Source organism: Miniopterus natalensis, chromosome 12 (genome assembly GCF_054644295.1).
Source record: "Miniopterus natalensis isolate mMinNat1 chromosome 12, mMinNat1.hap1, whole genome shotgun sequence".
NCBI lineage: Eukaryota > Metazoa > Chordata > Mammalia > Chiroptera > Miniopteridae > Miniopterus > Miniopterus natalensis.
Window position 1 is genome coordinate 50,647,543 of NC_142092.1, and position 14,523 is coordinate 50,662,065.

The 14,523-nt window shown below is 48.9% G+C and overlaps 1 protein-coding gene across 2 annotated transcripts in view; it reads right to left on the reverse strand.

Moving 5' to 3' along the window:
• ANKS6 (ankyrin repeat and sterile alpha motif domain containing 6) overlaps positions 1–12,301 on the reverse strand; it is a 38,830-nt gene extending 26,529 nt beyond the window's left edge. For both annotated transcript variants that reach the window (XM_087822783.1, XM_087822782.1), the window contains exons 1-4: positions 11,952–12,301; positions 4,829–5,331; positions 1,419–1,463; positions 527–731 (exon numbers count right to left, since the gene is read on the reverse strand). In XM_087822783.1, the coding sequence (XP_087678909.1) occupies positions 527–731; positions 1,419–1,463; positions 4,829–5,331; positions 11,952–12,301 (1,103 nt within the window). The remainder of the gene's footprint in view (positions 1–526; positions 732–1,418; positions 1,464–4,828; positions 5,332–11,951) is intronic.
• Positions 12,302–14,523: the final 2,222 nt, after the last annotated feature.

Sequence of the window (14,523 nt, forward strand, 5' to 3'; positions counted from 1 at the left end):
CCCAGGAGGAAGTTGGGGGGGCAGGAGGAGGGTGCAACAGGATGACAGGTGAGAAGGGATTCCAGAGCACCAGCCAATGCTGCCCTTTGTCCAAAAGGAGGTTAGAACAAGTGTCACGATTGGATGCCTCTGAGAAATCAGTGGTGTAAATGGCCAGTGTTCATTTCCAATAGGGGCAACTTAAGGAGGCTGCTATATATCAACATGAAAACCCTAAATGAACCAACCACTCTACTCAAATCAACCTACGGAAACTTCTCTTTCTGCATAAAATATTTCTGCTGCATGGTTTTGCATGGCCACTGGTGAAGTTCAGTGATGAGGTCACAGGAAATCTGGACACAGAAGGGCAGAAATGCAAGAAAGAATGAGCCTGCACTTCTTTAATCTTTTTTGCATGCCTCAACCTCTTCACAGCCCTAGGGTTTATCTGTAGGTCTCAGGACCAGAAACCCCCATCAGGAACCCTATCCCAGACTGAGCATCCTAGCAGCCTTGCCACTGAGCAAGTGGGGCTGGCACTGACCCATGGTAGGTGGCCTGCATGAGGGCTGTCCAGCCATGCACGCTGTCCTGCTTGTCAACTTCAGCATGCCTCTCCACCAGCAGCTGCACCAGAGGCAGCTGTCCCATGACAGCTGCCAGCATCAGGGGGGTTGCCCCGTCCCCATTGACCAGATTCACGTGGTTGGGGTCTTCGTCAGCAATCTCTTTGACCAGCTGGAAGTTTCCTATAAACAGAAGCAACGATCCATGAGTTTGGCACCGCAGGCTTATGTATCCAGTGGGTTCATTTAACAAACACTTGCTGAGCCTGCCTCTGCACTGGGCTGCTGGGCACTGCAGGGGCTTCAAAAATGAGTTGGAGGTAGCCCCCACTCTCGAATCCCTCAGCCTACGAAGGACAGAGACAACCATACAAATAGCATTACTAAAAGACAGAAGTGTTGGTGTCTTAAGAGGACAGATGAAGGAAACAGAGAAAGGGCAATGCCCATGCAGGAGAAGTCACGTATGGCTAGGGATTGAGAATCAGGGAGGTTCTTCCAAGAGGTGGGGGTCTATATCAGAAGAGGAAATTTCAGGCTAAATAGTTTTTCATCACAAAGAGACTGAAGTGGGTAGGTGGGCAGCCAGGAATTTCAGAGGTAGGGGAAAGCCAGGACCTAACCGCAGGGTTTGTCTGGTGAGGTGGAGGAGAAGCCTGGGAGGGCAGGCTGGAATCTGAAAGTGACATAATAACTATCAGCCTCCAGGGTCTGAACCTTCCTGGGAGAAACTACAGAGTCAAGGAACAACGAAATGCCTGTTTCTTTCTCAAAGACTCTGGGTGGCCTTGACGAGGACTACAAATATTAGTTTGGGAGAATGTGGCACTGAATACTTAAATATCCAAAAAGATTTTTTAAAGCACTTACCCATTTTCAATGCATGGAAAATATCAGGCCGCCTTTTCTCCTCATCTAGGTAAACAAAGATTTTAAAAGTTAAGTACTGAAAGGTTTAATATAACAGGAAAGTCACAAGGGTGTAACAACACAGCCTACATTTTAAAATGATCTACTTTTCAAAAGCGATCTAATTGGAGACCTAAGTAACGGATGAATCCAGCAGCCCTCTGGAAGGGTTATTATCCAAGAGTGTCCAAAAATGCTTCAGAGACAGATGTTGGGAGGTTGTCTAGCCAAAATGACATGAATGAGCAGTGGACTATTTCCTGATCTCACACTCATAAAGTTTTCGTTCCAAACTTTGGGATATCCTGTCTTACATATAATAGAAAAACATAGTCTTGGAAAAATCTGAATTCCTATGAAAATTTTAAAAAGAAACAATGATTCTTTTTTCCTAAAAACAAAATGGACAATCATGAGATAATTCCAGAGCCGAAGACCCTGAGATGCTAAACAGCTAAGCCCAGGGAAGGGTTATGGACATGGCCTCCAGAAGAGCCGATCTTAATTTTTGCTTCCTTCCCAAATAAGAAGCAATCTGGATATGATTCTGAGAGTCGCCCCTGCCCCAGACCTGCAGACACAGCTCACACCTGATGTGTCCCTGCAGCCCAGGTGCTTGACTGGTGCAGGACCCCTACCTACCCTCAAAGCTGGACCTTGCTGTACCCACCCAATGCCAGCCCCTCCCTCATATGCTCATCTGTCACCTTCTCCAAGCCTGACTAGTGGGGACCGTGCTCCTGTCAGAAAGCAGACATCGTCATGACTGGTCCCCTCACTGGTGGTAAAAGGCAGGGCTTCCTGCCGCCTTTGACTAGCACCAGGTATGGAGCAGCGGCAGGAGGAAACCTGAGGCTCTGGGTTGAATCTCTGGTCAAGATCAGCCCCCAGAGCAGCTGGAAGGAAGCTAGAGCATGACCCAGGGGGCACAGAGTCCAGTCAGTGTATCAGAATGAGTGCATGTTTCTAGAGTAAACTATCTCCTCATCACTAAAATAGGGATAACGTGTTAATGTGGGGGCCACACGGTGATTGCGGGAATCAATAAAACAGGTGGGAAATGCTTCAGAAATGGTTAGGTCCTATTCAAAGAGCAATTTTTGTTACCTTTACTAGGGACCACCCCCACCCCAGCAAGGGTAACTACTTAACTCCAGGGTTGTTAAAGGAAGTACAGACATGGAACCAAGTATCTGATTTTGCCTGTAAAATACTATTATGAAATGAATCTACATGTTAGTTTTAATAAATATGTCACATTCCTTTAAGTGTTTCAGAGTCTAATTTGCTGTGGGCTGGCACCCGCTCATGCCAAGACCCTTTGACAGAAAAGAGTGTGTCACCTGGCCTTAGTGTTGGTTGCTAAGCAACCATCTGGTACAAATGAATCACTGACAGTCTAGCCTGACCCCAGGAGTCTGTGGCAGCGGTGGCCCTGATGTCAAGTAACCCTGGGCTGGTCCCTTCCTTACTCTGGGGTGCAGTTTTTGCATCAATATCAGAGCAGCGCTGGGGACCCTGCCCCCAGCCCAAGAAACAACCACAGTGGGGTGGAGAGGGTGTCACAATGACAGTTATAACTTCCAAGGTAGCCTGCGATAGCTAATTCGAGGGAGAGACCTAAGAGTTCCTAAGTCCCAAGTAGGGTGAATTTCATTGCATCTCACAAAAGGAGCTAGTGGTTATTATTATTTCTTTAATAACCCTGCCATTATTAATAACACAGCCTTGGTCCTTACTGCTGTCCTACTGAAGACTCTCCTGAGAGCCCGCATGGCACAGTTCCCCAGCTCCTGAGAGTCAGCTTAAATCTCCCCTCCTCAAGGAGGCCATCTAACCTCCACCCTGCATCGCCCCCACTCTGCCACTCCAAACCCTTTACTTTGCCCTCCATGACACTTACACCTTCTTATTTTATTTAATAGGCTATTTCCTGTTCATTGCCAAAGTTCCCAAGAGCAGGGACTGGATCTGATTTGCTCACTGACATGTCTCATGTACTGAGAGCAGTGCCTGGTACATTGCAGGCATTCAATAAATATTTGTAGAATAACTAAATGGACAAATGGTCAATTAAAACCTATTATAATAGCTTCCATTTACTGAGTGCTAGCTATGTGCCAGGCGCTGGATACACCTTTTACAAGCACTCTCTTACTATTGCTCACAGAACCTTATAAGGTAAGTGCACTTATGATGACTGTTTTAGGAAAGAGGACACTGAAGTCCTCAAGGGACAATGAACATGCCCAAGGCCACCCACCCACAAAGCGAAGAACTAGCCTCAAACCCGGGTGTGCTAGACAGAGAAGTCTGTGCTCACAGTCATGACCCCAGCCTGTCAAATATGACACAAGTAACAGTAACAGGGGGAATGGCAGCTGCTAATACCTCTCAAGCACTCCCTGTGGCCCAAGGTGACCTCACTTAATCCTCATAGCAGTCCTGTGAGGCTGTGCTACTCCTGTCCCCCATTTATGGATGACAAAACAGAAGCTTGGTGAATTCAGGCAACCTGTCCAAGGTCCCTCAGTTGACCTTCTCTTCAGATTTTCATCTTTTAGTCCTAGACACTTATACACTGCAGCCCGCTATTACAGCCTTGGCTGCCTCTCACTGAAGTCAGACCCATCACTGAAAGAGGGTACTGAGGCTGTGCATAACATGGCATTTCACAGTCCTAATGCACACGATGAACCAGAAGTTTTGAAATGTAACGTGTCCTGTGGCAGATTTGCTAAGGATTGTTCAGACAGCTCTTTAAATGCCAGAAAGATGGCAAAAAAAAGAAAAAAAGAAACAGGACACATTACTAGGTGTTGAAAACCTCAAAAGTGGGCTGAATTTTATATGAATTAGTCTTTGGAGACTGATCACAGATGAGGTCAAGCACATTGTTCTAGAGCAGGGTCAAACCTGCTGCCTGTTTTTGTAATTATAGTTTTATTGGAACATAGCCACATCCCTTATTTACATATCATGTATGGAACCTTTCATGTTAGCAGAACTGAGTGGTTAGGACATCTGGTTCTTTACAGAAAAGTTTGCTGACCCTGTTCTAAAAGGATCCCAGAATCACCTGCATCAGAATCACCTGTTAGGGAGGAGGGGGCCTTGCTATGCAGGTTTCCAGGCTCTTCCCAGAGTCACCAAATCTTTCTCTGGAGGGTGGGCCAGGAACCTTGCATGTAACAGGCACTCCCAACTGAATTTTACACACAGTACATCTTAAGTCCCGCTACTCTGCAGGCTGGACTCTGATTTCTGCATACCTGTCAGTTGGGCAATCCTCAGTTTGAGCCATTTAAACACAATTTGGGGCCCTCTATAAAGCCAAGGTGGGAGGCAGGGGTGAGGAGAAGCAGCCTGACCTGTCTTGGGCCTGACGGTGGTCAGCGGGTCCAGGTAATCTGCAAGGTCCCTGTGCTTACGGTCCAGCGCAACCTCGAAGGCAGTCTTCTCTAGCACGCTGAGGTGGTCGGGGTTGGCCCCCTTCTCCACCAGCTGCTGGGCTACCCCAAGCCTTCCAATGAGTGCTGCCAGCATCAGCGGACTCCAGCCCACCGTCCGTGCCGCACAGTTGGGGTCCGCACCGCACTCCAGCAGCAGACGCACCACAGCCTCATGTCCGTGTTGGATAGCAGCCATTAGGGCTGTGATGTCCAGCAGCTCATTCCTGCTGTCCCCTGCCCCCAGCTGCTCGCCTGAGGGGTTGTGATGGTCCACGAAGGCACCAGCTTCCAGGAGCAGCTTCACCACACCCAGGTGGCCACCCCGAGAGGCCACAGTGAGCACACTGGCCCCCAGCCGGTTCTGGGCATTGACATCAGCCCCATGATCCAAAAGCAGGTGTGCCACGCTCACGTGCCCAAATCTGCCAGGAAGATGGAGAATCAGTGACACTAAACATGGAGCACTGATAAGGAAACACTTATTTAATGCTCGTTTGTCGTTAAATCCTAAGAGCTGCTTATAATAAAAGGACTTCTTCTGGTGCCAGGCACTTCTGGTGCTAGCCCTGTATATGCTCTGCCACAAAGGTGAGCAACTACCCCGCTAGGTTTGAATCCAGTTCTGCCATCCACTAGCTGCATGACCTTGAGAAAGAACTTTAACTTCTTTGTGCTTTCATTTCCTCATCTGTAAAATGAGATGTAATTCTATCAACTGCAAGGGAATGTTAAGGATTGAGTTAACATACCTAAATGTATAATTATTAAAGCACCTAGAGCAGTGCTTGGTCAAAGGAAGCAGCACATAAATGTTAGCTATTATCACTGTAATCGTTTTACATGATGCAACATGGCAAGGTTACCCAGCTGGTAAGAAGCTGCATCAGGGTCAGAACCCAGGTCTATCTGAATCCTGCTGCCCTCCCTCTTTCCCCTACACCATGCTGCCTCCTACATCTTGGAAAGGTCATTTTATTCTGTTTTGCAGCCTGGTAATGTCTCTCTGCCAATGCTGATCTCCCCATGGGCAGGGCCCATGTCTGACTCATGTCTCGTCCTCTCAAAATGCACACAGAGGGAAGGTCCTTCTAGAGGAGCACACCAAAGCCCATGCCAAGAGGTGTGGCAAGGCCGTGGTCAGCAGAAATAGGCTCTAATGTCTCGCCAGAGGCCTGCTGCCACCTGCTGGCAAGAATGTCCACTGCTCTAGGCTTAAATCTGGGCTTTGGGCCAGACTCCCTCAGCAAAGCTTGAGCTAAGGCCCTACTGGGACATTGGGGAGACAAACAAGCACCCACCGACTCTCTAATCTCTCCCTTCCTTTACCGCCAGAGGGCAGAAAAGTTCTGTTTTACAGCACTTTTGGCCGGCATACTCTTTCTGGGCTCAGAGCTGTGTGTATCAAAGCTGGAAGAAGCCTGGATTAACAAGGAAAGAATGACAAGGAGACAGGGGCTGGCTTCGCCAGGTTTTACAAAACCATAATGCCTGCATAACGCCTGCATCTACAAGGCAGCTTTTTGAATCTCCTGTTGCGCACTCCTTTCCGGAAGCGGGTTTTGTAGCTCAGCTAAACCCAGGGCCTCCCCCCTCCCCGTGGAGGCAGGGCCAAGGCTGAACTCTGGTTTGAACTTACAAATACCTTCTGGGACATGAACCATAACAGCACCAGGTCACCTCAGCCTACAGAGTGCTGCCCACGGAGGGAAGAGCTTGGTGAACTGGCTCCTGCAGCTACAGGGGGACTGGGCCTGTCCTCTTCTGCAAGAGCAGGGAGAGGGCAAGTCAGGCTGAAATAAACTCAAAGGCAGAAAGCTGCAACCCCAACCTGTCTCCCTGCTTCCTTCCTGCCCATCCTCCATGATAGTCCCCAAACCGAAAATGATATTCCCAAACCCTAAATCTGATGGCTACTTCCCACTACCCAAAGGCCTGCCAACTGTCAACCTCGTCTCCTCCCAACTCCCACATGGTACCCTCCAGCCATGCTCATCTAAACTCACCAATTATTAGACTCTTCAAAGACAGGGCTGGGTGGCTGACCCACAGTGAAGCTCAGTAAATTTTGTCAAATAAATGACTGAATGACTGATTGATTGGCAAAATCACACAGAGGATGGTCCAGAGACGAGCAATGGAAATGGCTGAAGAACTGGTATATCCTCCATTGCAGTAGAGAATTTAAAAGATTACACTATTTAGTTATCAAGCATGAGATAAAATCTAGTATAATTCCTAACAGCAGATTACAAGGTACTGTCAAATTTTTATCTCATCTGATCTTAATAAACCCCAAGATAAACCACCCATTTCACAGATGAAGAAATCAAGATTAGAATGGAAAGCAATAATCCAGAAATTTGAAAGTGACAGAGTCAAAACTTGAACTTAGACCTGAAGTCCCAAGCCCTGTTTTTCTGGTGTAACAAATTTTCACAGAGGAAGAGGGCTGAATTTCAGCAGAAATGCTGACATTTGGAATGCTTTCTGAACTCATGGGGTAGCCCAAGAGGTCATTCAATCAAGCTGAAAACATAAAAGGAGTCAACAAAGGCTGAGATAATTTTGTGGATGCTAAATTTCTACTAGATAATTACTGAAGATAGGGAAGCTGGAGCTTTCTGAACAGCTGCTACGATTACCAATTATTTTCTGCAGTTAACACCTGTGCTTAAAGACCTGGCACATACTCCCATCACTCAAAGCACTGGGTAGAGAGTCCAGCTCTGCCACATTGGCAGGAGGAGAAATGAAGGGCAGGAAAAGGAAAGGAAAGGAAAGAAGCCAACCTATCCCTTTAGCATCAGGTAAATTTGGTGAGTAGCTTTCTGCGGCCAACACCAAAAAGAAAAGTCAATTATAGGTTTTATGGCTGAGAGCAGAGGCTGGGAGCAACTGCCAGGGTGTGAGTCTGACTCCACCACTTACTAGCTGTGTGGTCTTGAGCAAGTTACTTAACTTCTCTGAGCCTCAATTTCTCATCTGTGAAATGGGGGTAACAGGTTTTGTGTGAGTTGAATTAGTTAATTCATTTAAAGTACTTAGCACAGTTCTTGACACAATGTAAGTTCTCAGTAAAGGTTATCATTTTAAGAATGGGGGGAAAAACCATTCTTAAACCATTTCTGATATCAAAGCATCCACAAGAGACCAAACTGCAGTTGAGGCACAGGGCCTCTGATAGCCTGGCCTGATCCAATGATGAGCTTTGGAACATAAAAATCTGATAAACAGATGCTCTCTTCCACCAAAAGTGGTGGCTGCCGGGAGCACTGTCTTGAAGTACTCTAAGGTGTATCTAGATCCAAGAAGGATGAGCACAGACTGGAACATGTTGGCATATGGCCATGCATTTGCCCATCCTGATCTGAGGGACAGACAGACCATATAATCTTCAGAAAGTTTCCCACACATATTATTCCTCAGTATACAAAGTAGGCAGCACAAAGCTAGGGCACAACCCAACATGAACAGAGGTGATACCTGAGTCCAGACGGTCCGTATCACCAACTGAAGGACAGTATCTTTTAAAGTACCCAGGCCCTGTCTAGGTCAATGCTAATCCTCTCATAGGATTGTCATAGTCTATCATAGTCTGGTAGGAGTAAATAAGAGAGTCTGTCATAGCTAATGCTCCCGAAGCAGCACCAGTAAGATAAATGAAGGAATAAAGAAGAATGTAACTAACCTAGAGCCTCTTAATTTGCAAGGGACAGAATCAGGATACTTGGACCACAAATTCCAGCAAACAGTGCCACATTGTAGAGAAGAAGGAAAGTTCTCTAAAAATGTTAAATTATCAGTTAACAAAATTTAGGTTAATTCTTCCAAGTCTCCTGCTCCATCAAGATTAATAGAAATTTGATGAAATTAATCAGATGACTTTGACCATCCTGAAGAAATTGGTTAATAGTGAAAACTGGTGAAAAGAGGTCTTTGAGACACCCTGAAGCGTGCCAGGTACTGCAATCACAAATTTCGCTCAGCACTGCATCCAGGGGCTCACTAAGGGCCCCCTCTGTACTGGATGGGAGGTCAGAGATGAGGTACACATTGATGGCTCCCAAACCTGTTGTGTGACAGAATCGCTGGGGAGCCTCTTCTCACACAGAGTCCCTGACCTTCCCTCCCTCCCCACCAGGTCTTCTGAATCACAATCCCCAAAGAGAGAACTCAGGAATCTGATTTGGGAAAGCATCTCGGTGATTCTGATGTATGGCAGGTTTAGGTGCCACTGAGGAAGAGGGCCAGCTATATAACATGGGGAGGCGGGCACTACTGAAGGGGCCCTCATGGTGCTGAGAGACCAGATACCAGGGGGTATGTCACAGCAGGCTTCCCAGAAGCAGCTAAGCTGGGGGGGGGGGGCTTCATTTAGGGTAGAAGAGGCTTCCTGTATGTGGTTATGGTGAGAGCTCTGTAGTTAGATTTCCCAAATATGCTGACTAGCTGTATGCTCATGAGCAAATTTGGTAATCTCAGATTCTCATCTGTAAAGTGGCCATAATATGCTTGGCACATAGTAAATGCTCGATAAATGTTAACACCCCCCTCCCTAAAAAAAGATACCACAGGGAGACACAAAGAAAGTCTAGATGAAATCATCATGGCCTGAGTTTCGGTTTAGTTTTGTTTAGATCCTAAACTGAGCTTAGTTTAGGAAGCCAGGGGGACAGGAGAAGCGAGAATTGGGGAGGGGTCTGAAGGTGAGAGTCTCAAATGCCCTGTTGAAGGCTCTTACCAGGGGAGCTATTACAGGAGAGGCACACCAAACATTCATTTCAGAAAGATCTGGAAGCTCTGTAGAGGGTGGATTAGAAAGGGCACACCTGAAGGAAGGGAGAGCAGTGGAAGGCCCCTACAAAGTGTGGCCCAGAGTAAGGCAGAGGGGAAGGAGAGAGGGTGTGGATTCAAGAGAGGTTATGGCAGAGACAGATGAGCAGACTTGGCCACGGCACAGACAGGTACCACACCCTGGATTTACCTGGTACTTTAAAGCCTGGAAGAAAGCCTAAAACAGGGAATCTCAGGAGAAAGGTGGATAGCCCCAAAGGCTTTCAGCTCACCCCAGACTGCTCTGGGCAAGAAATCAGGTGTCTTAAGACAAAGGGTCCCAATATGCAGGTAAGAACATAAAACAGTGCACTGCCCATGAGAACAGGCATGCATTCCCTAACTGGGATGTGTTCCCAAAGTGTGTTTATAGACTGACTGAAATAAATGCCCAAGGGCTGGGGAATGGTTAAGCAAACCACAGTACTGTCCCATGGATAGACTATGACACAGCAGTTTAAAACAATATATTTGAAAATAATGCAGAATAAAATTTTTCCAGCAACACACACTAATTAGAACTGTGTAACACTTGCAAAAGAACTTTAAGAAATAAAATATTACCAGCATTATGACTAAGAATGTTGTTTTCAATGCCTTTTAGAAAAACAAATGGCTCATACATATGGAAAGATGCTTTACTTCACTCACAATTTAACAAATGCAAATCACAGCTACACTAAGATTTTTCACCCATCAGACACAAAAACCCAAAAGTTTGCTAACATAAGTTGGCGAGGCTGCAGAAAAACAAGCTGTCATATACACGGATGCTGAGAGGGTAAACTGGTGTGACTGCTCTGGGCAGCAGAACAGTAGGCTCCCAAAGATGTTCACACCCTAATCTCCAAAACCTATGTTAGGTTTCATGGCAAAGGAGAAATTAAGGTTGCAGATAGAATTATTAATCATTAAGGCTGCTAATTAGCTGTTCTTGAGATGGGGAGTATCTTAAATTATCATGGAATCACAAGGGTCCTTTAAATGTGGAAGAGGGAGGCAGGAAAGTCAGAGTCAGAAGATGTGAGGACAGAAGCTGCTGACTTTATGGAAAGTTGTCACAGCAGCCATAAGAAACTAATACACCTGTATGGGAAGCAATTTGGCAATATCCACCAAAATGACAAATGACCTGCATTCCCTCCTTGGGGAACTTCTGCAAGAAACTGAGGGGTGAGTGGGATCTAAATAGATGGCTGACAGGGGTAAGAGACTTCCCTGTACACCAGAGTCTCTTTATAGCAGGGTTTCAAGTCCTGTTTATCCTGCTTCCTGAGTACATCTCAAACTCATCTCTTTGCTCTCCCACCGTTCTCTCTGCTCTGTCTAGGACACCATCACCTCTTCCTAGGCCTCTGCAATTGCCTCCTAACCAGCCTTTCTAATTCTAGCCCACCTCTCCAATCTGTCCTCAACTGCTTTGAAAGTGGTTTTCCAAAACAGTCTGATTCGGTCACTCACCCTGCTCGAACCTTCCATTACTCCCCAGTGCCCTTAGGATAGCCAACGTTTCTCAGCCCTGCCACCTGGCATCTGCCCTCTTCTCTCCAGCAGAGCTCATCTCCCACTCCTCCCAGCCCCCTCCCAGCCATCACATCTTTCCAAGGATGCTACCAATGCTTCACGTTCCCTTTTGCTTCCAAGCGTTTGCCTGGGTCTCCTACCACCCGGTTCTCACCTCTCACTTCTGTCCTGGTTAATTCTTAGACACCGTCGGGTCTTCGCTTGAATACATACATCATCCTTACCAGAAACCTCCCCCCACCTCCCCAGACTGGGTCTGCTGCTCCCGGCTCCCTGAGCTTTCCCTGTCAAGCGCGCTGCCTTGTGAGCTGCTCCCAGTGTGGGCTTTACCTGGGTCCCGCCGTGTCCCCGTCATCAAGCTAGGGCGGGCAGGTGGGTTCTTAGGAAACCCTTGCTGCAAGAAGGAATGAATGAATATCTCTAAGACTGAATCTCCGAGAGTCCACTCGCAGCGTCCAGATTCCGTTTTGAAAGGCCAGTGCTTCTAAGACTGATTTCATGTTACTAAAAAGCGCTTCCCCTTCCCGTCGCAGCCCAACGCTGCTTAAAGTTTACCATCCCGACTCTCTGGAGCGGGTCCTTGACTCCTTCCCTCCGGGGCGTCTGGGGTGCAGGGGCAGGTCCGGCCGGCCGCCCGGGCCCGCGGGCCGCCACCCCGGCCCCCGGCCCCGGCCCCGGCCCTCACCTGGCCGCCTGCATGAGCGCGCTCCAGCCGTGGTGGTTGCGGCTGTTGACCGAGGCGCCGCGGCGCAGCAGGAAGCGCACCAGCGGCTCGTGGCCCCCGGCCGCGGCGAACTGCAGCGCCGTGTTGCCCGCCTCGTCCGAGCAGTCCACGGGCACCGGCGCCCCGGCCGCCGCCGCCCCGGGCCCGGCCGCCTCGGCGCCCGCCGGCTCCGCGCCCGCCTCGGGCTCCGCTCCGCGCTCCGCCGGTTCCGCCGCCCCCGGCTCCAGAAGCCGCCGCGCCGTCTCCGTGTCGCCTTGGTCGCAGGCGCGCAGCAGCAGCTGGAAGGCCGGGGGCAGCCCGCCTTCGCCCATCGCGGCCCCGGCCCGCGCGCGTCGGCCCGCGGCGGCCCGGCTCCGCCCCCGGATGCCGCGCGCGGGCGCCCCCTTTCGCCCGCCTGCGCGCCTACTGTGTGCGGGCGCGCGCCCGGGGCGAGGTCGCGTGGCCGCGGCGGCTGGCTGACCGCGCTCCCGGAGGCTCCGAGCCGCTCCGGGCCGGGCTCCGGGTGCGCCCTCGCCTTCCCCGCTCCTGCTCCGCGCCTCCCGCGGCCCTGGACACCGCCTGCCCCGTGCGGGGGTCGGAGCGGGTGCCCGGCCTCCGCGGCCCTGGACACCGCCTGCCCCGTGCGGGGGTCGGAGCGGGTGCCCGGCCTCCGCGGCCCTGGACACCGCCTGCCCCGTGCGGGGGTCGGAGCGGGTGCCCGGCCTCCCCGGCGCTGCGAGCGCGGGGCCGCCAGGCCTGGTCCGAGCCCACGGCCGCGCGGGCCTGCCGGCGGCGCTTCCTAAACAGCTGCTGATGAATTAGAGAGCGGATGGGCCCGCTCTGTGCCCACAGAATGTCCCGCGGGGCCCTTGGTGCCAGCCCTTGGCTGGGCAGGGCCGTTAGGGCTACAAACGCGCCTGTACCTTTCTCTTCAGTGGTTCTAGAATGAGCACCACTTGGGACATTATACAAATGCAGATTTTCTGACCTCACCCCAGATCTGCTGAACCAGAAACTGAGTGTGGAGCTCTCTTCCCGCAACTGTGTTTTAAGAAGCCCTCCAGGTGAGTCTGATGCACAATAAAGTTTGAAACTCTGTATGGTCTGGGTCTGTGTACTGAATGATCCTCACAGCAGCCCTGTCAGCCGCCAGATCGATGATCACCCCCAATTTACAGAGGAGGCAGCTGAGGCTTAAAGAGGTTGTACCTTGCTAAAGGCCACATGATTCTCCTGCAGGAGAGCTGTGACTAGAACCCAGGTCTTCTGGTATCTAGTCCAATTCTCTTTCTATTCCCAACAAATATTAATTGAGAACCTACTGCGTGCCAGGTACTGTTTAGGTGTTGGAAAAGGTGTAGGGAACAAAATAAACTCCCTGCCTTCCTGGACCTGACAGTGGAAAGAGAGGCTGTAAGTACACAAACAAGCAAGGAACAGATTCAAGTGATGAGCGCTATTTCAACAATAAGTAGAACATAACAAATCAAAGTCAATAGGACAGAGGATGAGGTGTTGTTTTATAATAAGGCAAAGAAGGGGTCACTGAGAATGTGACATTTGCAGAGACAGGAAGGAATTGAGAAATCGAGCTAGGCTGACATTTGGGGAGAGTGCAATCCAGGCAGAGGGAAAGAAAGATTCTAACAAGAGCAGCCCTGCCTGTAAATTGCTGATGCCATCTGCTCATTGTGATAACATTAACTTCTGATAGGGGGAAACTGATTCCCATAGATTGTGAGCTGTGGCCCCAAAGCCTAGCAAAAGGCCAGGCGTACAGCAGGTGCTCAGTACCTGACTGTTAAATGACTAAGTCTCATATAAGTAGAGTTATAATACAGAACAAAACTTAATGAGGACGTGAGGAAGGAATAAGAGTCATGGCATTGGCAGATCAAAAATGAAAATGCCCTTAGGATCTGGGCGAGTAGGGCTGGAAGAATAGGTCTAGGTGAAGTGTAAAGATAAGGAAAAGTCTCAAAAGTACACAAGACTCAAATTGCAAAACACTCCGGTGCCAGGTTAAAGACAGTGGGATTTGTTCTGTGAGTAATGGAGAGCCATGGACAGTGTTTGAGCAGGTGAGTTACAGGATAGAGCAAATCACTTAGGCCCAGTGTCAGGGGTGATGCACTGTCACTCCTTTCCAGATTTGGATCCATTCACCACAGTAGAGGCGAGAACGGCTTCCTTTTGAAGGTCTAATGAAGACTTTTGCTTCCATGAAAATCCTGAGTAATTGTATCCTTGTCTTATTCTATTTATTCAGTGTCTTTCCTTATATTTTTACTAACTAGTTGTCCCATTATAAAAATAATATACATGGTAAAAAAAATAAATTTCACCAGTACAAAAGAGCATAAAACAAAAGCAAAAGTCCCTTCCCCCTCCCCCACTCTCAGTTCTACTCCCCGTAGGTAGCCAATATTCACATTTAGTTTATCTTTCCAAAAATGCACATATTCAAATAGGCATCAATCAAGAAGCTTGATTGCAAGTAGCAGAAATCAACTCTCTGGAGAATTTAAGCAGAAAGAAGATTTAATATAAGGTT